Consider the following 25,716-nt stretch of genomic DNA (forward strand, 5'->3'; position numbering starts at 1 on the left):
TTACCAGAGACTTCTTCAGGGTTGGTATTTCTGGTTTCTCAAGCGATTGGAAGGAAGCCTTCAGTAGCCCCGCGAGCAAGGGAATTTGATGGGATGGAGGGTCATAGTGATTAAGACAAGCCATGACCAGTGTTCTTGGGGAAGCCACTCAATACGATGTAACAAACCACTCTTGACTAGCAGTCTCTCAGTCTTCAAAGAAACAAAATACAATCATTGTTTCTAAACTGCATTATATCCTCACTTTATTTTGAGATAGGCTCTTGATATCTAACCTAGGTGGACCTGGAATTCCCTTTGTTGCCCAAGAAAGGTCTTCTTGCTTCTGCCTCCTGGGTGTTGAAATTGCAGACACACACCACCTTATCCCTATTCTTGATTACCAATCTTTTATGCGCAGGACCCTACCCTCAGAAGAACGGCAGTTTTATGAGTTTACATGTCAATTCCTTAAAGGAACTCACAGAATTAGGGAAATGTTTGTCAAATGCACGCAGTAGACTTTACTTAAAATCATAATGAAATCGTGTTTCATAATCCTATGATGCTTTCCATTCCCTAGAACCAGTTCATGGTCCTTCCTTAACACCCATCCACAGTGCTATCCATTGATTATTCTCATGTGGCAGACGGGGAGACCGAAGCTCCACAGAGCACAGGGTTTGCCCAGTCTCCTGGTCGCTAAGTCAGTGAATGGGACCATGGAGCTTCTTTTCTATAAGATCTGACATTACGTGAACAATACAAGAGGAATCTGGCAAGCAAAAATTGTATTGCCTCCCTTGTTTAGATGAGTGATAGGTAGGTCCTAAACAAATGCCAGGTTTAGAACATGAATTATTTATTAGTGGCCATTTCCACTTGCAAAATGAAGCCGCTGTGGTGGTGTGTGTTGGGGATGCTCACTGTTTTGTTGCTAGGTGATCATATCTACAAGTGAGCAAGAGCTACCCCTGTCCCATATTACTCTGGGCCATGGTTTTAAAATGGTCAAGAAGTGAGGTGGAAACAATGCAGAATGTGATTTTTCTCTTGGGAAAGGCTCCGACCTGTTTGCTCCCACATTCACATATATCAGGAGCTGCTTTCGTTGGATCCATTTGGAGGGATTGGGGGGGCCAGGGGGGTTCTTTTTGTTTTATAATCTTTTAAAATTTAAACTATACCTTTCCGTGGACTAGCTGGGAAGAATAACTGTTTGTCTTAGCATGCATGATAAAGCATCCATGGATTGCATGCCTGAAATAAACAGAATGCCTGTTTTCAAAACAGGTGGCCCCTGCCCAAGAAAGGCTCACCCGACAATTGGCAGAATGATGGTGTGGCCTTGCATTCCCTGCAGAATAAATTTGAGAGCTGTCAGGAGACATCCGGCCTTCCTTTAATTGCGCTGATGATGCGCAGAAAGAGGGGCAACCTCAGACCCAGATTCTGAAGCCTTTTAGAACCTGAGAGACCGCCCTCTGTAAGAGACTGAGTGGGCCGCTGCTGTGGTCACAGTGACGGGAAGATGCCCTCTCAGAGCTGAGGCTCCTCTTTACAGCAGTTACCATGCACTACGGATCTCGAATTTGTTTTTGACAAAAACGCTTCCAAGGTCCTTTCATCTCTTCATCTTTAATCTTTTTGAAATTATGAAAATTAGCCACACTTACTACGACATTACGTTCTTGAAAGGGAAAATAAGTTATCCCCCCCCCCTTTTTTTTTTGGCTGGTTCACATCTCTGTCTCACCTTAATTTTTCCTGTTTGAGGAAATGAACATTAATACTTGTGATATACCCCTTTCTTCTTTTTATTTTACACATAAAATTTAATTCTATGCATATCATGAGATTATTTTCCTTTTGCCTTTTGTTTAAAAATTGATCGTAAGACTACCAATACTTTTTAAAAAATGAAACACGGACCTCTTTCTAGGCCAGTGCAGACAGATGTCTATTTTAATCGCTAATCACATTTACAGTATCACTGTTATCTCATCACCTCACAGTGAGCATTCTAGTCCCTGAGATTATTATTTACAAGTATTTTCTGTTGCAGCATGGGTATCATCTTATAAGCTTTTATTATTTTTCATTCAGTAAAATAGAACTGAAGACAGAGGGACTTTGCATAGTCAGCCAGCTATAATCACACATTTCTATAATTGCCAGGGTTGCATAATATATACATACATACATACATACATACATACATGTATATATATAGTCTCTATATGGGACAACTATAAACACACCTTTTATGCTGTGTTGTCATTGTTTGTCATTAGATTCCTTGTGGGAACTGGCTGCCGAGCAGGGGAGGGGGTACTTTCCAGCTACCACACGATCTTGTCTGAGCTCCTTCATGAGCATCAGTTACCTGGGCTTGGGCAAACTTGGGATCTGAATGATGGAATCCCTAGTTGACCGTGGTTTTCTAGTTTAGCCTTGTTAGACCATGGTCTTAGATTTTTATGAGTGAGGGAGAACCTGACTTTCCGAGTACATTAATTTAAATGCTCTCTGTGGCATCATTGTGAAATTGGGGAGGAAGGAAATGCCATTTTGATGACGTGAAAAATTTACCCAGCTCTCCCGCCTTGCCTTGCTTGCAATGTGATAAACGGTGCTCCTGGCCACACGTGTCAGGATCTTGAGTTCCCGGGAAGAATTTTCACAGTGTGATTACGGGAAACAACCAATTTCCATAAGTGAAAATGAGCATGCTTATTAATGGGGCCTTGGTTGCCTATTGCATTCAATCACATTTATAACCAGCAAGGCGAATGATTGTATTGCATGATTTAGAGTTTACACAATTACCACTGCACAGCCAAGCTGCCTGTACTAGGGGCTGGGAAAGAGGCATATGTGGTCCTTTTGCAGGTAATAAAATGGAAAATCCAATTTGCAATTGCAGAATAAGCCTCTGAGTGATAGATGATCTTCATAGCAGCATCGGTCAGAGGGTCACCGCTAATCAAGGTGCTGCCTGGCTCCCCCAGCGGCCCGCTTGCTCCCGACTGAGGAGTGAGCAAAGTGAGTTTGTGTCTGCGAGCCAGCCAGCGTGTCTGTAGATGCACCACTTTGGAGCCTATTAGATCCTCTTTGTCACAGTGCTTAATCCTGCTGCCTGGTCCTTGTTAGAGCACCACCAGGGCACTGCTCAGCCTTCTAATAAAGGGGCCGGGGGAGGGCTCCTCGCTGGATGCACTGAAGCGTGCGGTGTGAGGGCGATTGCAGGCTGACTGACAGCCGGATGAGATGCTGCCTGCCTGTTAGTACTTAAAAGGGAACACACCCCAGACAGCTGACAGACGAGCTTCACCGAGGCGATGGGAACTTGTTGCTAGGCCAATATGAGACAGATGTCATCTTTTCTCACGGCATAATGGCCCATCTTCACTCTAATTATATTAGCCCTCTTCTGAAATTGCTGCATGCCAGGCCGGTGCAGAGTGAGGCAAGAGAACCGGGAGACAGATAGCTCCCTGGCCGGATTGCAGCTGCACAGAAGTAGGGATTCTGCTACCTGCCAGTGACGTTAAGTTGAAAAGCAAAAGATGCTCATCCCATCATGCCCGGCTCCCATGATAATTCTGGGGAGACGCTGCTCTGTTAGAATCACCTGTAATTTCCATCCTGGTCCCAGGTAATTGATTCCTCCTTCAAGGTTTGTTGTGGAACCTCCATGTGGTCCTCACTGCCCTTTCATCAAACAGGAAGGTGATGTTTTGTTTTTCTCTTCAGTGAACTTAAACCATTCTCTCCTCTCAGACACGCCTCCCCCTCAGTTTGTCTTGGGTTGTGAGGGCCCCTGTGTATTTGCTTCAGCAGCACTGATAGTAAAATCAGCAGAAGATAAAGGCATAGGGTAACTCGGTTCTCTCTCTCCACCCCGCAGCACAGAGAGCAGAACAGCAGAATGGATTCAAAGTGATGGAAATGGCGATGCTGATGAATAATATCCCATGGTCCTCTCTGCTTCCTCTCGCTCTCACACATCGGGTTATGACTCCTTTTCCCTGAAGGGAACATGTCTAGCTTACAGTCAGCATCCCCTCTGTGCTCCAGTTAGCAGAAGTCATTAGCAATCCTCTGTGCCTCTCCCGTCTCCACTGACAGCACTAAATAGAGACATCACCAGGGACTGACAGATCTCCAGGGGGCTGCAGGCTTCAGGCAGAAGGGTATGGCTGACCTTTCCTGGCATTATTCCCTTAGGTTTGCCTTCCAAGTGTGGCAGCGAGGGAGCATAGGATCTTTGTGCATTATTTTCAGAAGCTTGCCATTAAAGACTGCTGGGTTTGTAAGACGCTGTCAGGTAGTTAACCAGAGGCTATGCCCATACTTTAACGTCTTGGTAGTTGGTTGGCAGTAGACCATAGATTCTTCTTTCCTGTAGAAATGTGAAGCTGGATCTTAAGTTTCAATGTAGGATGCTACATTGAAAATTTCTATCATCATCCTCTTTAGGATAGGGGACTCTGAAGGACAAGCATTAGTGACAGAGTGGTATGGAAGAGATGACTTAGGAATTGAAAACATAGATCATAAGAAGAAATCAGAGCTACAGAAAAATGCAAATGAGAGTTTAGTCTCCCTCTTAGGAACCCCAACAGCCCTCCCTCTCCCAAAGTACAAGAAATGATTTGGAGAATCAAGCTCATTAATTTTCCAAGTGATACAATAGCTGACCAATGTTTAATCATTAAGATGAGGAAATTGACAGTATTGATAATCTTGGAGAGCAATGTATCTGCTTGTTTTTGTACTTTATATCAACGAAATCAGTTTCTTTGGAAAGATGTGATGAATTACTTCTCTAATATTTAGTAATATGTCTTCTTTAAAAGTTATTGTAGGCTTGTAGAAATTTATTTTTTATTTTTGAAATCATAACTCAATTATAATGTTTCTCCCTTCCCTTTCCTACTTCCAAATCCTCCCACACACCCCTCATCCTTTAATATCATGACCTCTTTTTTTCATTAATATTTTTCTTTCTCTGTTTTTTTCAATTTTTGTAACAAAAGGGAAAGAATCAAAGTTGTTTTAAGAAGAAACAGGTATAACCACTTTGTAGCAAAAATATTTGGAGCTGGAGAGATGGTATAGTCAGTGAAGGACATGCCCTGTGGGTATGAGAATCTCAACTCAAATTCCCAACACTGTGTGAAAAGCCAGGCATGGGCATAGCGGTGCATTCTTATAATCCTGGCACTGGGCGAGGCAGGAGGGTCACAGGGCCTTGCTGGCCAGTCGAGTTCAGCAACCTCCAGGTTTACTGAGACCTACTCTGAGAAAAGTAAGGTGACAAGTGGGGAAGACACCCGACATTTGTTCCTAGACTACACGCATGTGCTTACGCTCATGTGCACACACAGACACACACACCACGCGCACACACCACATGCATCCACTACATATCACAAAAGAAAATAATTTTTTATTGTTTAGTCCTTCATTCCCAGAGCTCAGAGGATTGGGAAAATTACTTGTGTTGGTCTACTTGCCTCTCAAGAATATATTTCCATTGTCCTTACCATCATTTCTGGGAAAATGCCAGTAATGCGTCAGGACAGGACAGCCGTGCCACTTGGCATGTCTTGAGAAGGGTAATTGCTGAGAGTCTCTGTTCAAACAGCCCTTGGCTGCAGAACAGAAGACTGAAATTGGACCTCTCAGGAAAAGGCTGTGGGGACTCTCCAGGTGAAGTCACACCCATTCCTGTTGTAGAAGTACTCTGTCTTTGATCTTGTCTTCTGTCGACTGACAGGTGGAAGGAAGTACCTTCGTGGTTCCTTTTCTATTTTTGAGGAGTCCAGAAGTTGGGGCAGGGAGATTCAATTGATCATGAGTAGGGTGATACACAGGTGGGAGGGAATTCCTGGCTTCAGTGCTTCATTAACACACATTATCGATCTAGATGGACATGCAGATGGATTGTTTTGGCCATGGAAAGAAAACAAGGTTTGGAACCAGATTCAGATTCCTGTGCTGACATTTTCTGACCTGGGGCACATTAGTTCATTAACCCCAAATGTCCATTTCTTCACCTATAAAGTGATGTTAGTAACTGACCTCGGAGATTGCCAGAAAATTAAGTGAGGGAGTAATTTTTTAAGGTAATTTGTAAACTGATTAGAGCAATACAAATGTTAGCCTGCATCATCACCATGTTAATGAGACTCACTTAGGACCAATTTCCGATGTGCCCATCATGCTTGAGGGGTAGATACAGGGTAACACGGCAGTGTAATGCGCTCCTATCACCTCACTTGGTTTGTGCTCGATGAAGAACGTTCTGTCGATCTGATTTGCCTTAGATCCACTAACACTAGTGTAGCACCATTAATTAAAAAGTCAGAGACAGAAATTGGGATTCAACCTGAAGGTCAGAAAAGCAAAACAGCCAGCCATTGGCTCTTACCTCTACCTCAGTCCAAAATGGTGATCCTACATTTAGGAATCTCTGAGTAAGAGCTGTCTCCTCCCATTTTATAATCCTCTCTAGTGCTGGGATTAAGAGCATGCACCACTACTACCTGCTTTCTATGGCAAGGTAGTTTGTCTACTGGGATTAAAGATGTGTGTCACCACTGCCTAGTCTATAAGGCTGGCCAGTATGACTGTTTTACTTTTCTGATCCTCAGGCAAGCTTTATTTATTAAAATACAAATGAAATGCCAATACACACAAGCATCACCAGGAGATTTCAATGTTAACTCTTCTTTCAATCTTTTGTTTTAGAGAATAACTTTGATTTTAGTTATATTCATGGGTGGGTGGGTATGTCCATGCGTGAATCTGTCCATGGCTATGAAGGCAGAGGTTCTGGATTGCCCTGGAACTGGAGTTAAAGGAGATAGTGAGCCATTTTATGTGGGTGTGGGGAACCAAACCTGGGCCCTGTGCAAGAGAAGTGTACTGTCCTAACTGCTGAGCCATCTCTCCAGTCCCCCTTTCAGTCTTGAATAAACTTTTAGTCTCTGTAGAAAAACCTAGCAAAATAAGACATGCTGTACTAGACAAAGCATCTTCTTAAGTTGGTGGTTGTGAACCTTTCTGTTTCTTTTCTTACCCTCCCTCCCTCCCTCCCTCCCTCCCTCCCTCCCTCCCTTCCTCTCTCCCTCCCTCTCTCCCTCCCTCCTCCCTCCATTTGGTATCAGTTTCTCGAATCAGGGTATCATCATCAACACTGCTTATGTGTACCAGTAAGATTTGGGCTAAGAGCTTTAAAAAATAAAGTAAAAATGACAGCGTAGTTAAGGATTTCTTCATGTTTACCCTGTTGGATGACAGAACCTTCAGCTTCCCTTTCCTTCTCTCCATCTTTTCAGGCAACTTGGATCTAACTGGTCAGAAGCAGGTCTTCAAAGCAGAGAACAACCCCTGGGTCACCCCAATTGCTGATCAGTTCCAGCTTGGTGTTTCCCATGTTTTTGAATATATCCGTTCTGAGACCTACAAGTAGTAAGTAAACTATGCTTTCTTAAACTTCAAACTGATTTTTAAATTAATTTTTAAAATATTTAAATGTGTTTTTAAAAAATATCTTGGCATTTTTTTCTCTGTGTTTTGGTAGTGAGCACATAGCATTGCTAAATGTTTTACTGAAAACTTCAGGTGGTAATTGTCTTTGATAGATGTACAGTATTTTTACTTGACATGTTCAAGGGCATTTTTGCCAGTTCTGTTTAGAGAATTTTATGGTATTAAATTGGTTAAATATCCATTGTACTCTAGGAACTTAACCAGACATGTTAAGATCAGAGCACCCTTTACTGTTCTGTGTAGGAGAGTTATGTGTTACAAGAAACCTTGTTTAGCCTTTATAAAATCTGTAGAGAATACCAGGCCAGTCCATTCCATTGCGCAGGTTTTACTCTAGTGGGATAACGAGATCCAGTGGACACAGGACAGACAGAAGACGAGGAGGGAAGAGAAAGAAGAACCAGACAGCTTTAGGTTATGACTATACCATATCTCAAGTCCCCCCTTACAGTTAAGGGGGACCATGAGAAGCCCCTCCCATAATACCTAATGATTCCCACATCTCTCTTCCTTGTGTTTCAGGGTTCATGGGTATCCTCCCGCCTGCTAGTGCTGCCTTGTCATTTTTCGATCTCCCCCTAGCTCCTACACCCTAAGATGTTCATTTATCTTAATGCTTACCTGATTCCTAATGCAGAAGGCTAGTGTAGTTTTAACCATCTTCAGGGAGACTTGAGAAAAATCCAGTTGTGTTTTAATCTGCTTCTATTTTCAGCTCCAATTTAGCATCCTGACTGCTAGAGCAAAGCAAGAATATCAATAAAGGATGTGCTCCCTCAAGACTCTCTTGGTTTCTTATTGAGAATAGAAAGAGCCTTACCCCCCACTCCCAACTGAAAACATCAAGTCTGTACTGGGCCAGCGGGTCTGGATCAGGTGACAGGACTGAGCCAGTCTCTGTAAATGGCCAGCTGTCATTCTGCAGTCTTCCAGCAGGAGTCCTGTAGAGAACACTATGCTAAGGAGAAAAGGAAATATTCTGAAGCTTTGGTAAGGTAGCTCAGTGGCAGAATGGCACAGGAAGGTAGAATTTACATAGAAGCTGACAATATGGCAGCATCTCCTTGTAGGTAAAGCAACTACAGCATGCTTTTTAGATAATGCTTAGACATTCATGAAGCAAGCCCTCAGAATAATGTACATGTACAGTTCGTTATTGTGCATGGACTGAACAGGTATGTACGGCCATTATAAATTCCAGATTTTCAAAAATGCAAATATAGCTCAGCCTTAGAAGTTGTTTAGTTAATGAAAATGTGTGAAAATATAATTGCAATTTAACAGATTATTTTGTGCTTCTTGCTAATTATTGTCATCGTAGTTTTTTTTCTGGCTCACAGCTGATAATTTTCTGTTATCAAATGCAAGGCTATGGAACTTTTTATATGTGGTAATATGCAGAAAAGTGCCCAGACCAGCCTCTATTAATTCAGATGTAGAGGAAGCATTGCTTTTTATTCCAATTAACAACTTTTGATTTAGTCTAAATTAATTTATAATTTATGGGAGATTAGAAATTATTGTGTATGAAAATGCTACTAAGTTGAATTTCATTTATAAAGATTAATGTGTGAGTTCCTGGGGTTTATGGTACCTCAGAGTCATTATTAGGCAATTAATCACCATTATACATCTTATCAATGGATTCAATTGATTCAATCCTAGTTAGGATTCTGGATGAAGAAGGGGTATCTTGTTTACTTAGTTCATTGGTAGTTATTTGAAGACGAATACATGATGATTTTAATCAGTTACTATATATGTGTGTGTATATACACTATATATGTATGTGTGCTTACCTGTGTGTTCAGGGGTAGCGTACAGGTACTACAGTGTGCACATGGGTGTGTGTCTGTGTCTGTCTTGTGTGTGTACCTACATGTTCAGGGAGTATCTCACATGTACTATAGTGTGCACATGGGTGTCAAGGATGACTTTGGATGTCAGCTCTTACTTTCCACCTTGTTTGAGATGGGATCTTAGTGCTGTGTATGCCAGACAAACCTACCTGCAAGCTTAGCAATTCTCCTTTTCTATCCCACACGTCACCATGGGAGCACTAATGAGTGCTGTGGTATCTGTGTCCGGTTTTATGTGAGTTCTGAGGATCTGACGCACTGGCATGGCAGGCACCCTGCCCACTGAACACTCTCCTCAGCCCTGTTATTTATATTCTCACCTCCGTTATTAGCATTCTCGCCTCGAGGGTTGGTGTAACGAAGCAGTTTGTGTGTATAAACCTATCTTGTCTGTTAGATTAACTGTGACAAAGTGGATCACCTTCGGTAGAGTTAAATCAACATTGAGAAGTGTAAGGAAGCGTACAAAGACCTTGTCTCCTTTTTAGGGGACCATCCACTACTCTGTTCAGTGCTGAAGGGCAGGGTGCATCGTGACCTCTTCCCTTCTCCTTGGGACAGAAGTGAATGTTGACAGCTTTCTTTATTTCAGCTTTTTAAACCATATTCTCTCATCATAACTAGCGTCATTTATAAGATAGGATGGGCCAAAATGTGGCTCATTAGGCAGTTAAGACGCAGAGTCAGGTCTTAGTGATAAAGCTCTTGCTTGTCCAGCACTGTTCTCCACCACTCGTCCTCACATGTTAACATGCAGAACTGTTTGCAGCCTGGGGGGCCTCTGCAAGGACATGGACAGACAGATGCACCCTCATGGTAATTAGCATCCACCTCCATTCCTTTACTGCCAAAGCAGCATTGCATAGTGTCCTTCTATCAGAAACAATAGTACTCTAATTCTAAAAATTAAAAAATCTAAAACCACTTTTTCAAGTTTGACAGGAGACCATGTGGCTCTTTATTCATGGCTCTCGTTACTTTTGTAAAGGCAACTTCCATGTCCAGTTCCTAAGTCTTAGATTCTCAGAGAACCTAAAGTTTTATAGTTTCTTTTGTGCGTGGGTGGGTAGGGGTATATGTTCATGTGTGTGCATGCACGTATGTGAATATGTGCACATGTGTATGCAGGCTAGAGGCCAATTCTGGGTGTCATTCTTTAGGAATGCTGTCCACTGAGACACGGTCTGTTACTGGCCTGGAGCTTGTCAAGATGGACAGGCCTCCTGGCCACTGAGTCCCAGGGCATCACTCTTTCTGCTTCCCCAGCACTGAGATTACAGCCTAAGCGGCTCTTCTGTATGAGTCCTGGGAATCTATCTCAGCCTCATGCTCGCCAGAAAGCCCTTTGCCAACTATCATTTCTCCCCAGCCATCCTTATAATTTCTAATAATTACTTCTTTGTTTCTTTATCTCTTTTACTTTAGCTGGTATATCATATCTCCTCTATTTAAAAATACTTAATGTACATACATATATGCACTTATATTAATATATGGCCACATATTAAAGATACATGTACACCTATGAAAACACAGTTTGATTTCGGCATTTGAAATTTTTGAAATTTGAGGATAAACCCCTCCTCCCCTTTCCCTTTTTCCAATTCATCTTTTTTTTTTTTTTGGTTTTTTATTGTTAATTTTTATTGAGCTCTACATTTTTCTCTGCTCCCCTCCCTGCCTCTCCCCTCCTCTTCAACCCTCCCTCAAGGTCCCCATGCTCCCAATTTACTCAGGAGATCTTGTCTTTTTCTACTTTCTACTTCCCATGTAGATTAGATCTAAGTTTCTCTTAGTGTCCTCATTGTTGTCTAAGTTCTCTGGAATTGTGGTTTGTAGGCTGGTTTTTCTTTGCTTTATATTTAAAAACCACCTATGAGTGAGTACATGTGATAATTGTCTTTTTGTGTCTGGGTTACCTCACTCAAAATAATGTTTTCTAGCTCCATTCATTTTCCTGCAAAATTCAAGATGTCGTTATTTTTTTTCTCATTTTTTTATTAAAGATTTCCATCTCCTCCCCTCCTCCTCCCACTTCCCTCCCCTCCCTTCCACCCATACCCCCAGTACACCCCTCTCCAAAGACAAAGAGCCATCAGGGTTCCCTTCACTATGTTAAGTCCAAGGTCCTCCCAGCTCCCCCTAAGTCTAGGAAGGTGAGCAACCAAACTGACAAGGCTCACAGTGAGCCCGTCCATGCTGTAGAGTTCATGCTCATTGCCGTTGTCCTTGGTTTCTCAGTCCTCCTCCACCGTCAGCCACATTCAGAGAGTCCGGTTTGGTCCCCTGTTCCATCAGTCCCATTCCAACTGGACTTGGTGGTCTCCCGTTAGATCTGTCCTACCGTCTCAATGGGTAAAAGCACTCCTCGCGGTCCTGGCTTCCTTGCTCATGGTCTCCCTCCTTTTGCTCCTCATCAGGACCTTGAGAGCTCAGTCCAATGATAGCCTTTGCTGGAGAGGATGTGGAGTAAGGGGTACACTCATCCATTGCTGGTGGGAATGCAAACTTGTGCAACCACTTTGGAAAGCAGTGTGAAGGTTTCTCAGGAAATTTGGGATCAACCTACCCCAGGACCCAGCAATCCCACTATTGGGAATTTACCCAAGAGATGCCCAATCATATTACAAAAGCATTTGTTCAACTATGTTTATAGCAGCATTATTTGTAATAGCCAGAACCTGGAAACAACCTAGATGCCCTTCAGTGGAAGAATGGATGAAGAAAGTGTGGAATATATACATATTAGAGTACTACTCGGCGGTAAAAAACAATGACATCTTGAATTTTGCATGCAAATGGATGGAAATAGAAAACACCATCCTGAGTGAGGCAACCCAGGCCCAAAAAGATGAACATGGGATGTACTCACTCATAATTGGTTTCTAGCCATAAATAAAGGACATCGAGCCTATAATTCGTAAAAAATCCTAGAGAAGCTATATAAGAAGGTGAACCCAAAGAAAAACATGTAGTTATCCTCCTGGATATTGGAAGTAGACAAGATTGCCGGACAAAAAATGGGAACATGGGGGTGGGGTGGGATGGGGGAGGGGGGATGGGGAGAGAAAAGTGTGAAGTGGAGGATGGGAAGAGCTTGGGGGAATAGGATGGTTGGGATATAGGAAGAGTGGATATGGGAACAAGGAATTATATATCTTAGTTAAGGGAGCCATTCTAGGGTTGGCAGAGACTTGACTCTAGAGGGGTTCCCAGGTGTCCAGGAAGACGCCCCCAGCTAGTTCCTTGGGCAGCTGAGGAGAGGGTGCCAGAAATGTCCAGATCCTATTGCCATACTCATGAATATCTTGCATATCACCATAGAACCTTCACCTGGCATTGGATGGAGAAAATGACAGAGCCCCACATAGGAGCACTGGACTGAGCTTCCAATTCATCTTTTACCTAGGTGGAAGCAGGAAAGAATTAGGGAACATTCCAGAAAGTTTTCTTTTGATGCTCATGATTGAAATTTTTTCCCCAGTGCCTTTGGCACTTTTAAGCACATCCCCAAGAGGTCCTGGATGTAGGGATGTAACAAACAAAGCTGGATCATCTGGTTTACAGGCTCTGATGGGCTACAGGGAGAAACGTGGATACTCAAAATGGACAGAGAATTGGTGCTTGGGCAGAAATGACACCCTAGGTTCTTGGAGATGATTTCACTTGATTCAAAGAGGAGCTTAGTGAAGCAGGAAGAAGAGCAATAGGTGTTGGCAGCTAGGATGTTGATTTGTTTTTTTCATTTTGTGTGTGTGTGTGTGTGTGTGTGTGTGTGTGTGTGTGTGTGTTTATGACATACATGTAGCGGTCAGAGGACAATTTTAAGGAATGGATCCTCTCCTATTGTAGTCCCCAGGAGCTTAATTCCAGTTATCAGACATGTGTACAGGTCCCTCTACCCAGTGATCCATCCTATGAGCCATCTCACCAGCCCTGCCATATGGCTCTTTAGAGATGTTCTGAAGGATGCACTCTGGATGTTCATTGGTCATAGCCATTTCTCAGGTGGAGACTGCTCTGTGTCCACCTGTCTTCTTGCTTCAAGGGGAAGATACTGACTGTTGTCATTGTGTTACCCGTTATGTCTTGTGCCCTGTTAATGTAAAATGAGTGGCTGAGTCTGGACTTAGGGAAACACATTTAAACCCAGTAGCATTTTCATTCTGTGCCTGAGGCACACATCACCTTTTAACTCTTTGGGGGATGGTACCTACTCACCTATTTATTTCTATTTGACTTCTTTGATGTCTGTCGAGATTTGATGGACCCATCACGGCTTGTTACCTTTCCAGAGGTAGGTTTTTTTTCCTGCTGAAGGAGCAGCCGGTCTGAAGTCTGAGCGCTTGACAAGATCTACTGTGAAAGGGAGTAGCTCGCACTTCCCACATTTCCATCTAGGCATGCACACAGCGACCGCAGCCATTTTCAAAGCTGACAAGTTCACTCTTGTCAACAAGTTAACAAAAGGAGACGTTTGACAAATGCTGGGCCGAAGGCGTGTTAGTTGAAAGACGCCTTTGGAACATGGGCGTCCCCATGGAGGATGCAATTTGCAGAGTGTGGCAAGCCCACATTCTCATTCCCAGCCTGACTCGACACAAAAGATGCTTCTCCCTCATTCTTATACCCTGTGGCTTGCTTTTCTCCCTGGGGAAATACGCCCCCCTCAGGGGATTCTCCTTTCACGTGAGTTAGTGGGAACAGTGCTCGAGGGCATGTGGGCAATTACGAAAAACCTCCCAGCATTTATTACTCTTCACTGGGGAATCCGGCAAAACCAGCCATCTTGCTTGATTTATGAGGACTAGTTATTTTATCTGCATGTAGAATTAAAACAAAGTTACCTTTCCTTCTGCACTGTGGGCAAACCTGTCCCAGGGTATAATGGACATAAATGGGCTTTATTAATCAACTAACACATCGGCTAATAGCTGCTGGGTCAGCAGCCTAGAAGTTCTTTAAGTCACCAGTGCATCTGGGACCCAGTTTGTGTTTTGTTCCCTTACTAGTGCGTCTGGTACCACCCAGTCTGTGGGCCCTTACCTATGTATCTGGAAACCAGTCTCTGTACCCTTACCAGTGTATCTGGAACCCAGAATGTGGGCTCTTACTCTAAGACAGCCGTGTAAAGCAGGGAATCATATCTAATGAAAACTCTGAAAGCCTTTTAGGTTTTTCTAGGGAATTGTAGATGGATACACAAAGCTAGCAGATGGTTTTATGAATATCTTCAGAAAGACCAAGGAGAGAGTTGAATCATCAGGACCTTTTGATTCTCTCTGTGAATTTTACATACTGGTAAACAGTATCCAGAACATTGTAGACCTTTTTGGTTTAATTATTGTATCTGGAAATAAATTAAGCCACATGAAAACAATACGTCTGTACAGTAGAAATGAATCGGAAAGACCAAAGCTTTCCTTAAAGCTTTGATATAGAGATTGCTTTTAATCTTAAAAGTTGACTATATTCTACTCCCAGTCATTTATAATTTCCTTTATACTTGCTACATATGTATAGCTGGCTTCCTCTTTAAAGTTTATAAATGTATCATCCTATTCCCCCCTCAATAAACGATGAAGTTCAAGCTTTTGACACCTCTGGTCCATTTTGTCTGCGCATGTCTTTAACAAGAATCAATATAGCCAGCCAGTGGTGGCACACACCTTTGATCCCAGCATTCCAGGGGCAGAGACAGGTAGATCTCTGTGATTTCAGGGTCAGCCTGGTCTATAGAGCCAGATTCAGGACAACCAGCGTTACACAATGAAACCATGTCTCAAAAACCAAAACCAAACAAACAAAATGCCAAGCATTGCTACAAAGTATCAAAGGAAAAAGAGAAAGCCTTTGAAAGTATTAAATTTTGGGGAGAATTGTGTCACGTCTCTTTACTTTGTAAAAGTACAGCAACCAAACCACCAGGACACTTAGGTGGAGTTGGGAGGCCAACCTTAGACAAGACACCACTGACTCTTTGCCCGAGGCTGCAGAGGCGGCCTTCCATACGTGTTGACCTTTGAGACATTTTCAAACCTTGCTGACCTTCTGCAGGAGATCCATTCCCTTAAACTGCGCCGAGCCTGAGACTGCACCTCCACCTCTTCTTTTAAAGGGTATGCCTTCTGCAAGCACAAACCACAACCCTTCACTAACAAGTGATACAGTCCTTAGGTGTGTTTGGGGTTGACTTGTAGATAAAAACATACAGACAGCTGCAAATTCAATCCTCTTCGGTGTCTCAGAACTCAGAGTTCAGTATGGATTTGGGTACGCTATAAGAGGCGCATGTCTGCTTTCCATGGGTGAACAGCTCTGGTCTGCCATGCTGTGCCCACCCACTGTGATGTTCTGCTCTGCTATGGACCCACAGTGATGGGGCCAAGCAGTGTGTGTGGACTTACCTCCTTGAAACTGTGAACCAAAATAAACCTTTTCTTCCTTTAAGTTGATTTTCTCAGCCATTGTGTCACAGTGATGGAGAGGTAACAGCTATGCAGGCAAGCCTCAGCTGCAGATCCTCTCTGAACGTTTGGTAGCCAGCTTCCAAGCTAGCCTCTAGTCTTTAGTTTCCCACTTGGTGTCCGCATCTTGGTACATTGCACCACTGTGCGTCTCTCATAAATGAATAAAGTAGAATAGTTTATCTCTGCCAGAGGGAAAAACAGAAGAAATATAATAAGACCTCAGAGAATTGAGGATCATGATGACATTGGTAATTGTGAGGGTTGGTTCCAAGAACAAAGAGTCAATCATTTGCAAGCATAAAAGCATGACATCACCATTATTGTCTTTCTTGAGTTTTAATAGCCTCCATGTTGTAAAACTTCCAAGGACATTTCCAAGATTACTTGCAGAGCTGGAGTGATGACTCAGCAATTGAGAGCCCTCTCTTAGGGTACCCGGGTTCAGTTCCCAGAATTTATAGTGTCAACCAATAACCTGTAACTCAAGGTCCATGGGATCATACGGTCTCTTTTGGTCTCTGCAGGCTCCTGGACATACGAGCACATGAACTCCCAAAATAAAACACCCATGCACTGGAGAGAGAGAGGGGGGGAGGGAGGAATAGGGGAGAGGGAGAGAGAGATCTTTTTAAAAAATTGAAGCTATTTGCTTGAGTGATGATCCTATTTCTCTCTAAATAAATGTAACTCTCTTAGAGCTTGACTAGGCTGGTTTTGTTAAGGTGACGGCATTAAATCATAAAATCCCATAGCTTTCATTTTTCCCCATATAGCAAATGGACTGTGAGCACAGAATTTAAGAATGTTTATGTAATATTGACTGTCAATCTTTGATTTAGTTGCTCAACTCTTTCTCTGTCTGGTTATAGTTGTTAATTGTCCTAGTAAAGTCATGCTTCCCTTTGAGGGTAACAGGAAATACATAGACTGTTGGAAGAAGAATGTGGAATATTTTTCTGTCTTCCATTTTTTTGGAAAATCACTTAATAAGTTTTGCATTGAATGATTTTTTCCTTTCTGTTTTGTGTCTTAGAATTATTAAATTTCACACATAACTAATATTTTTAATTGGACATATTCATAATTTATTCTATAAACAGTTTTTTCCTTTATTCTTTTCAATGTGCTTATGAAGATTTGTTTTCTATTTTTATAAAGAAGGGTGCTTTCCATTTGACATTTCCCGTGCCCTGATACTCTGCGAGTTACACTTGATAGTCTCCACCTGTGAAGTTCAACCTGTGAAGGCTTGAAAACCAGCCTTTAGAATCTTGCTGGTGTTCCAGGTGGCGTCTATACAAAATGACACTTGATAATACCCTATTTTGGAATGGTTCCCTCTCGACATGCTTAAGTAGAAATCCAGACTTTGGAAATGGTCCCTTCTGATGCCCACACTGACCGTCATGGTTTTCCTCGGGTCCTCTAGTGGGGTCAGGCCTTGAGGACGCAGATTTCCTGAAATTCTTCAGGGACCTGGTGGTACCAGGGTTGTCAGGATGTGAAGCCCTGTGCTTTGCACTTTTTTCAGTGACTCCTGCAGTTATCATTAGAAATTCCTTATTAACCTCTAGAGGATCAAAGTGTGGGCACACCTGCTCTGTCAGTGGAGATGTTTATTCTGAACTTTGCCCGCAGAATCCATCAGTTGATCATTTTAAAGTGTGAAGCAGCCTCTTCCCCATACACCTTTTTTTTTCCCTGTTCTCCTTCCTCTCCCTCCTGTTTCTTGTCTCCCATTCCATTCCTCTTTTCCCACCCTGTTCCTCCTCCTCTTTCTCTCCTTTCTTTTCTTTCTTCTTCCCCTCTCTTTTTCCTTTCCTCCCTCCTGTTTCTCTTTCTCTTTCCTCTCAATCCTCCTCCTTCCTTCTCTCCCTGCTCCTTCCTCCTTCTCTTTCTCCTTCTTCCTCTCCTTTTGCTTCAGTGTCCCTCCCCTTCCTGTCTTCTCTCCCCGCTTCACTCCCTCTCTTGATTGTGGATACTCAGACTTGCACTGAGCTTGTGTGTAGTCTGTGATGCGTGGCATGCCACACTATGACATCATTTTAAGACTAGTCTAATATGTATAATTTCTCACACTTGACAGGAAGAAATTAAACACAAACTACTCTATCCACATTCCCCAAAGGAAATATGTCAGGTGATTTCCTATTCAAGTGTAACTGTTTTAAGTTCCATGATTAGATAGTAGTCACTTGATATAATCACTTTGTCCTGTAAGATATTGACATCTTCAGTGACAAAGATAGCCCTCCATATTGATAATCTTTCTCAGATTCCCCAGTTTGAGCACTCAGAGCTCCATGCTTTCTATCCAACTGCAGTGAATTATGGCTTGAATTTACTTTTTTTATTTGAGAGATAAATTAAAAAGTGGCACTTTTATATGATCAAACTAAACTGCCTCTGGTTTCTATTCTCTGCACACTTGTATCTTATTTTATTGCATGATAGCTTTTTACTGAACCCCAGTCTCTTACTCTAGTTGGACATTGTTGGAGGTGTTATTTATTTATTACTATTATTTTTGGCAGTTAAGTGTTTTTCCTTGTTGTCAGGCATATGGGATCAGAATGAATTATGTTATGAAAAGAGTTTCAACCAACTTTATCAGATAAAAACTTAAACATAAATATTCACAGGCATTTGTCAGGGTTCCAACTTACTCATCAAGCATCAGGGAGATAATTTTTTATGTTTTATTATGTTGTGTTTGTATATTGTTTCATGTGTGATTTTAAGATTTTTATTAAAAATGTTTGTGTTAAAAAAAATAGTTGCTCACTAGTATAGTTATTTTTAACTAGCTTCATAATATTAATATGTGAAGCCCGTATTAGTATTGTAATAATTCTATTATCTTTAAAATATTTAAGCCTATACTTCAGTCTCTGCCCAATTAGATAGTGCTTGGTTAGTGGTTGAATCAGATGCCAATTATGAGTTTTTCATGATAGGCTAAATAAATGACTACTCTGGCTTTTAAAAATTATTATTTTGTCTTTTTATAGAGGTTTCTGCTCTGATAATTTTACCTTAACTATTGGAATTGGTTTACTAGCATTGACACTGGCGTTTGACTTACCATACCATAATGCAAGCCAGTAATCCTTGGCCAGCTGTCAGTGGGGTTGGTTCCTTCTGAGGACCATGAGGCAGGGCCTGTTCAACACTGTCGGTCACCCTGGTTTGTGGGTTCCTCTTTTCCTGCTGTGTGAGTGGGTCCTTCTTCTTGCTCTGGTAGATGGATGGCTCTCTTTCCCTGCCCCTCTTCACCTATTTTTCCTTCTATGCCCTTCTGTTCTGTGACCAAATTTACTTATTTTTTTTTTTAACAAACAAGGACACCAGTCCTGCTGGGTTTAAACCCATCCTAATGGTCTTAGTTTACTTGATTTCTTCTATAACAACACTGTCTTCAAACATGGTCACATTCTGAATTTAGGGTAGGATTTAGTAGGTCTTCATCAAATAGTAAGGCTGATGGAAGAGAACATCACTTCCACTTCATAACATTCCTATCCAAATGCTGAAGAATCATACTACCGAATCCTCTGTGGTCTTGCATTGTGTTTCCACCTGTGCCCCCTCAAGACTGGCATCCGGAGTAGTATGTCCCTCCAAAGCGCTTCCCACCCATGCCCCCTCAAGACTGGCATCCAGAGCAGCATGTCCCTGCTTGGCATCAAGTAGCATGTCCCTCCAAAGAACGGTTTTCACCGTGTTTGCCACAGGCCGACTCCCACAAGGTTTTGATACAGGCGAATGGGTTAGTGGATCATTATCAAACTTTTTAAGAATAAACCTTGTCAAACTCGAAGCTGGTCTGAATTTGAAGGTACCCTGTGAATGATGGAAAGCTAAGAGAATACCCATCTTTGGCTAGAGGGTTCAAGAGGGAAAATTTCATAGATCGCTGCCCACTGGACATCATTTCATTTCCCATATAAGGAACATAGTAGTTTCTTTTCTTGTCCTAGTGACCAAGCATCCAGTGACCACGCATCTGATAGACAACATAAGAGGAAACATTTGTTTTGCCTTAGATTTGGTTTCCGGGATGCCAGTCTATCAAGATGAGGGACAGTGGCAGAGCAAAGCAGTGCACCGATGATAGCCAAGGAGCAGAAACGGTTTACATGCTTGCCAAGCTGGCTTTCTCCATTGTTCCTTTTTTCAGTCTGTCCGGGTCCCCAGCCTCGGAGACTGGCACCACCTACGTGTAGGGTGTGTGCTGTAGAAGTGCCGTAACAGAAACACCCACAGGCATCCCCCAACAATCCTGGGGGCTTCTAAATAAGACCAAGTTGACCATACCAGTGTCACAAAGAGAGACGCAGTCTGGAGGGCTTTTGTGTCACTTGAATGCTCCCAGTAGACACGCACTGCTTCAGGGGACACCTGTTGGAGTTGCTCCTGTAAGTGCGCAGGCGCAGTCTGTCTCAGCCTGGAGTCCAGCACTCATAACTGGAGCTGGCATACTTTTTAAAATCATTGTTCCTTCTTTGACTCAGAAGATTCCTGGGTGAATGGCCAAGATGGCAAGCACTATAGAGTTCTTTCCTCTTGGTGCTAGATTACTTTCCCAGAACAGCCGTTTCAAAGATAAAGGACCTGTTTTCATACATGCAACATGAGACCGTAAAGACACGGTGACTCTGCTGTGAAATCCTGAAGACAGAGAAAGGAGGAAAGGCTCTGGATAGTGATTCTTTCTTATTTATTTATTTGTTTGTTTGTTTGTTTGTTTAATGATAGGCTTACTTTACATAAATTCCAAAGAGAATAATTATAGCCTATGTTGGTCTTAAAGGAAGTTTCAAGGAAGGGCTGGAGAAATAGTTCCGTCTCTAAAGTGCTTGATGACCTGCGTTCAAGCCCCAGAACCCACGTTAAAAAGAACATGGTGGCACACACCTTTAATCCCAGCACTTGGGAGGCAAAGGCAGCTGGATCTCTGTGTTTGAGGTCAGCCTGGTCTACAAAGCAAGGTCCAGGACAGACAAGGGCTCTGTAACAAAAAGAAAGAAAACAAAAAGTTGGTTGAGGCGCCATGCCTTGCTTTGTACTAGAGGGGTGCCTGGAGCTTGCTAGATAGCCAGCCTAGCACACCTGGAAAGTCCCAGGGCAGCCAGAAGCTATCCCTCAAAAACAAGGCAGACAATACCTGAGAAACAGTAACCATGGTTGACCACTGGCTTCCACATGCTCATATGCATAAGTACACACACAGCTCCTCCACACATGTACACTCGCGTGCACGCGCGCGCACACACACACACACACACACCAGTGTGGCTTCTATCTCAGTTCTGCTTTGATGAATGATCTCACCAAATTTCTACATCTTTAATGAGGTAGTTTCTGAATACATCTTTTTAGGGTTATTCCAGCAACTATTTCTGAGTTCTTTTTTATTCTAGAGAACATGGTTTATTGTTACACTAATTCATTATTTTTTAAACGTAGTTTAATTCTTGATTTTAACACCCAATCCGGATTTCCTTTATTGATTTTTTTAAGCAAAGGAAGACAATGATGACCCCAAATATAAATTGTTACAGGAAAATGAATACAAGATAAAATTACCAGATCAACCTTTTATTCTATACTTTATGGAATATCTAATATATATTTGGCAGTAACTTATTCTTACCCATGAATTCCTGACACTTTCGATTCGTCAGACTTATTAATCAATGCAGTCAGCATCAGAGCAATTTTATGAGACTTACCAGTCATCAAAAATTTATTATCAGATAAATCAAAGAAACAACGAGCATCTTAATAGGGTAGAGAAAGAGGCATGTAAAGGATCATTTAAGGCTGTGCTTTTTGTCAGTTGTGTGTGATATTTACAGCCAATAGCAGAGAACTTACTCATAATTTCACACACGCAGTCAGCAGGGCAATCGTTACCTTCTCGGATGCAACGTTTCTGTTTTCTCCAGAAGAATATCGTGCTTAGCTTACTATGAAACCCGGGATGCTAAATAAACAGGAGGTAGAAAGCATCATTTCCAGTGTTTTGCAGACATAGGACCTGCACTTACTTGTGAATTCCCATCACAGAATTACTGGGGTCAGGCCTTTGGGCATGGTGGCAAAGGCACACGAAAGAAGGGGTGGGATGCAAATTGCCTTCCATGTAGATATATCTCACCTGCTTCTTTTGAAGAGTGGAAACTGACTTTGGTTTACTGGATTTTGATATTCTTTAGAAGGTTTAATTAAATATTTGGCTCTGTGGTGTGGGGTGAGCTGCTTGGAAGGGGGTTTCTTTATTATCCCTAGCCCTTTCTTGAATGTATATATCAGTACCTCATGATCCTCAGGACAAAAGGGCCCTGACATGACAAAGCCTTTATGCAGAGCCACTGGGCTGGACCTAGAATGGCAGGGCTATGAGATATCCCGTGACAGATACCTAATTTCCACCACAGACCTTCAGGTTAGCTGAGTTCTCTGCTTGGAGTGTTCTTTATTTCCATCCTTGCCTGTGGAATATTCAGGTATTCTTCCATTTTCAGCTTCAATTGTGCTTTCCCAGATCCCTTGCTAATCTTCTTGTGTAGGGTCCTCTACTATTTCTTCAGTACCTTTCCTGTTCTTGGTAGCCGTCTTCATGATGGTTGTAATAATTGCTGTCACATGTAAGGGTTTACCAGGCACCAGGCTTCTTACATGTGTGTACTATTCATTACTGTGAATACGACACATATTTTGAGAGTAGTATGTATGTACACACACACACACACACACACACACATACACACACACACACACACACACTTTTGCCTTACGAGCTTGGAATCTCTGAAAGTGAGAGTCCTGATTTCCTGATTATGTAGCTTTATATGTGGTATGCTCTCGTTTATTACATAAACGAACCATGTTGTGCAAAGGAGTCTTTGACAGGTCACCTGATGTCTTCAAAATAATTCTGTTCTGAGGTCTGAAGTGGACCAAAGTGTGTAGCACTTTCTGTTTTTTCAGGGAGTTGTTAAATAATACTTTGAACATTAAAACGTGTTCTCAGTATGTGTGTGAAGGAGATTAGACCTTCCCAGGTGCCTCTTGTTTTTATAGCTCTCTTCACGTCTAAGTACCTTTCTTGTCAATGGCAAAGAGATGCCTCACTTCAGAGGGAGACCTGCGTGAATCCGAGGGTTGGCTACTTGCCAGTCTTTTGTTTGTCCACCAGTGGAGGACTTCCTAGGTCTGGGAAGTATATGGATGTGTTTGTGAGCCTGAGGAGTATTTCTGAGGGACACACAATAAACTAGGAAAGGTGATTATCTCTAGAGGGAATAAAATCCACAAAACTAGTTGATGCAGTATGGGGTGGGCATGTTCTATTCACCTTTTAGGTTTAGGTTCAGATTCAGAGGGAACATTTCCCATCATTTAAAGAACACAGGTGTGGCCAGGCAGTGGTGGCGCATGCCTTTAATCCCAGCACTCGGGAGGCAGAGGCAGGCGGATCTCTGTGAGTTCGAGGCCAGCCTGGTCTACAAGAGCTAGTTCCAGGACAGGCTCTAAAAAAGCTACAGAGAAACCCTGTCTCGAAAAACCAAAAAAAAAAAAAAAAAAAAAAAAAAAAAAAAAAAAAAAAGAAAAAAAGAACACAGGTGTGACAGTAAGGAACGTGTTGTGGAGGTGCCAGTCCTGTACCCACACTCAAGGAGGACAGTTTTCCTTCCCTCCTTCAGTTTTGGGGGGCTGTAAACTAAGATGAAATGTGTGTTTCCTACTGTTTATGTGTGATGATGAGCACTTTAAATCTGTTCTTATTATGTGTGCTTGATTAAAAACTGCCTGAGTGGTGATCTTTTAATAGCATGTGTCTTGCAACTAGCAAATTTATTTTGGTACCAAATGCTAGATAGCTCCAGAGGAATGTAAATTTTGTCAGTAAAACTTTTGTTTGATAGTACTTAAAAGTCTTGAAACTTTTTTTCAGTTTTCTGCTTTATTTCTTTTTTTCTAAGTTTAGTTAACAAGATGCGGCAACAAGAAAACTGGTAGCCACAGAGGAAAATCAATTTTATAGAGAAATAAGATTAGAAAAGATATAACGGCAAATAGTGAAAACGGCTCCTTGAAGCCCCCCCCCCCATCAGGTGAACAGGTTTTCCAGGGTGACTTCGGTTTCACTGCCGTTCAGATACGAAGAGTCGAAGAACCGTAGGACTGTGAGCTACTTTCACTAAGGAAGTTCAGAGCAGGGGGCACCGTCCCCTGCAAGTTTTTCTCTTCCTTTGCTGATACCTAAACAGATTAGTGTGTGACAGCATCCATTCCGGTTGCACTCATGGCGGAGAGGCCACCTTCCTTGACCTCTACCAGTGCTGTAGACTCCAAGGGGTCTGCATTCACACCCATGAAGATGTGGCTCAGAGATGTCAGCATTCCCCTCAGCTTGCAGGGGTGAAACAGTCACAGGAGAAACTGAACAGCACATAGGCGAGGCTTGTGACAGAACAGAAGCACATGTCAAACTCAGCCTGTCTTGCTTTAAAAACTTTCCTTGAAGTAGGAACTAGTACCAGAATGCAAAAACTAAGACCCCCTCTCCCCCAAAGCTCATTTCCCAAATGAACCTCTTTCTTCATCCTGTTTTAGGGTAATGTCTAAGAATGAACAAAGGAGTGAGGTCACTCTGTTACAGTGTTAGATGAGGTTGACCCCTCAGCAAAGCTCTCGTACTAAGAGTCAGCTCATGGTGTGCCACAACTAGATCCTGAAGACCCTGACCTAATCAGTGATTTCAACTGTTGATGGATTCTTAATTAGGTGGCATCACTGGGAGGTGGTAGAACACCTTAGCTGGTTCCTCGAAGGAGAAAGCCAGTCACTCAGAGAATGCACTGGGGCTTTATCTGTCTGGCCTCAGGTTCCACAATTCCATCTCTTCTCTGCTTCCTGACTTCATGAGGTGAGCAACCTCCTTTAGCATAGACTTCTGCCCGAGGTCTCTGCACAAACCTCCAACAATGAAACAAGTGAATGGTGGACAGGAACCTGAAACTAATGCATAACAAGTAATTTCTCCTTTAATGTTGTTTTCTCAGCTATTTGGTCACAGTGACTAGAAGTCCATTACACATCTTCATTGAACGTCAATGAGTAGAGATTAATGAGATGTTCATGAGCTCGTCTGCTTTTGAGCCAGTTCGCTGCCCTACAGAGACATATATGTTCTGCTTTACTTGAAGATAAATGTACTAGGGGTCCCCAACAGGATCTCCCTTGTTCCATCTTTAGTCCCCTAAGTCTGCCCTTCCATGAGTCACCTTGATTCTGACTTAGCATGCATGCCTCTTATATGGGTTGTTTTGATGCAAAGGTACAGACCAATTTTCTGGCCAGATGTACTCTCTGGCTCAATGGGTGTGTGTACATTCATTGTCGGCTTCATGGTTGTATTTTGTAGTTGACTTACGTCATTAATATGTGCCCTTTCTATTTGTTCATTTAGTTAGTAAATTACTCTATGTGTGCGTGGCAGTGGGGAGTTGGGTGCATTTGGGTACACATGTGTGTTCCTGGTTATGGAGGTCAGAATATTCCCTCAGGTACTATCCTCCCTGGGTACTGTCTGCTTTGTTTTTTAAGATGTTAACTCTCAGTGGGACTTGGAGAGGACCATGCGGCTCAAAGATTCTGCTAAACCAGCTGGCCAGCACACTCTAGGGATCCTCCTGCCTTCACCTTCCTGTAATTACAAGTGTTTCCTCCACTGACTGAGCCAGCATCAGCTCAGAGTAAGACTGTTCTCTGGCATACTTGATTTCTTTTTTGAGTTTAAAAATGGACTTCTGGCCTTTTACAGATCATCTTGT

General features: G+C 42.5%; 1 protein-coding gene across 1 annotated transcript in view; it reads left to right on the forward strand.

Annotated features, from left to right (window-relative positions):
- Window positions 1-25,716, forward strand: part of Rsu1 (Ras suppressor protein 1) — a 178,426-nt gene that overhangs the window by 87,654 nt on the left and 65,056 nt on the right. Inside the window, exon 8 of the mRNA XM_038333585.2 lies at window positions 7,329-7,461. Coding sequence (XP_038189513.1) covers window positions 7,329-7,461 — 133 coding nt within the window. The remainder of the gene's footprint in view (window positions 1-7,328; window positions 7,462-25,716) is intronic.

This window comes from Arvicola amphibius, chromosome 6 (genome assembly GCF_903992535.2).
Source record: "Arvicola amphibius chromosome 6, mArvAmp1.2, whole genome shotgun sequence".
NCBI classification, from domain to species: domain Eukaryota; kingdom Metazoa; phylum Chordata; class Mammalia; order Rodentia; family Cricetidae; genus Arvicola; species Arvicola amphibius.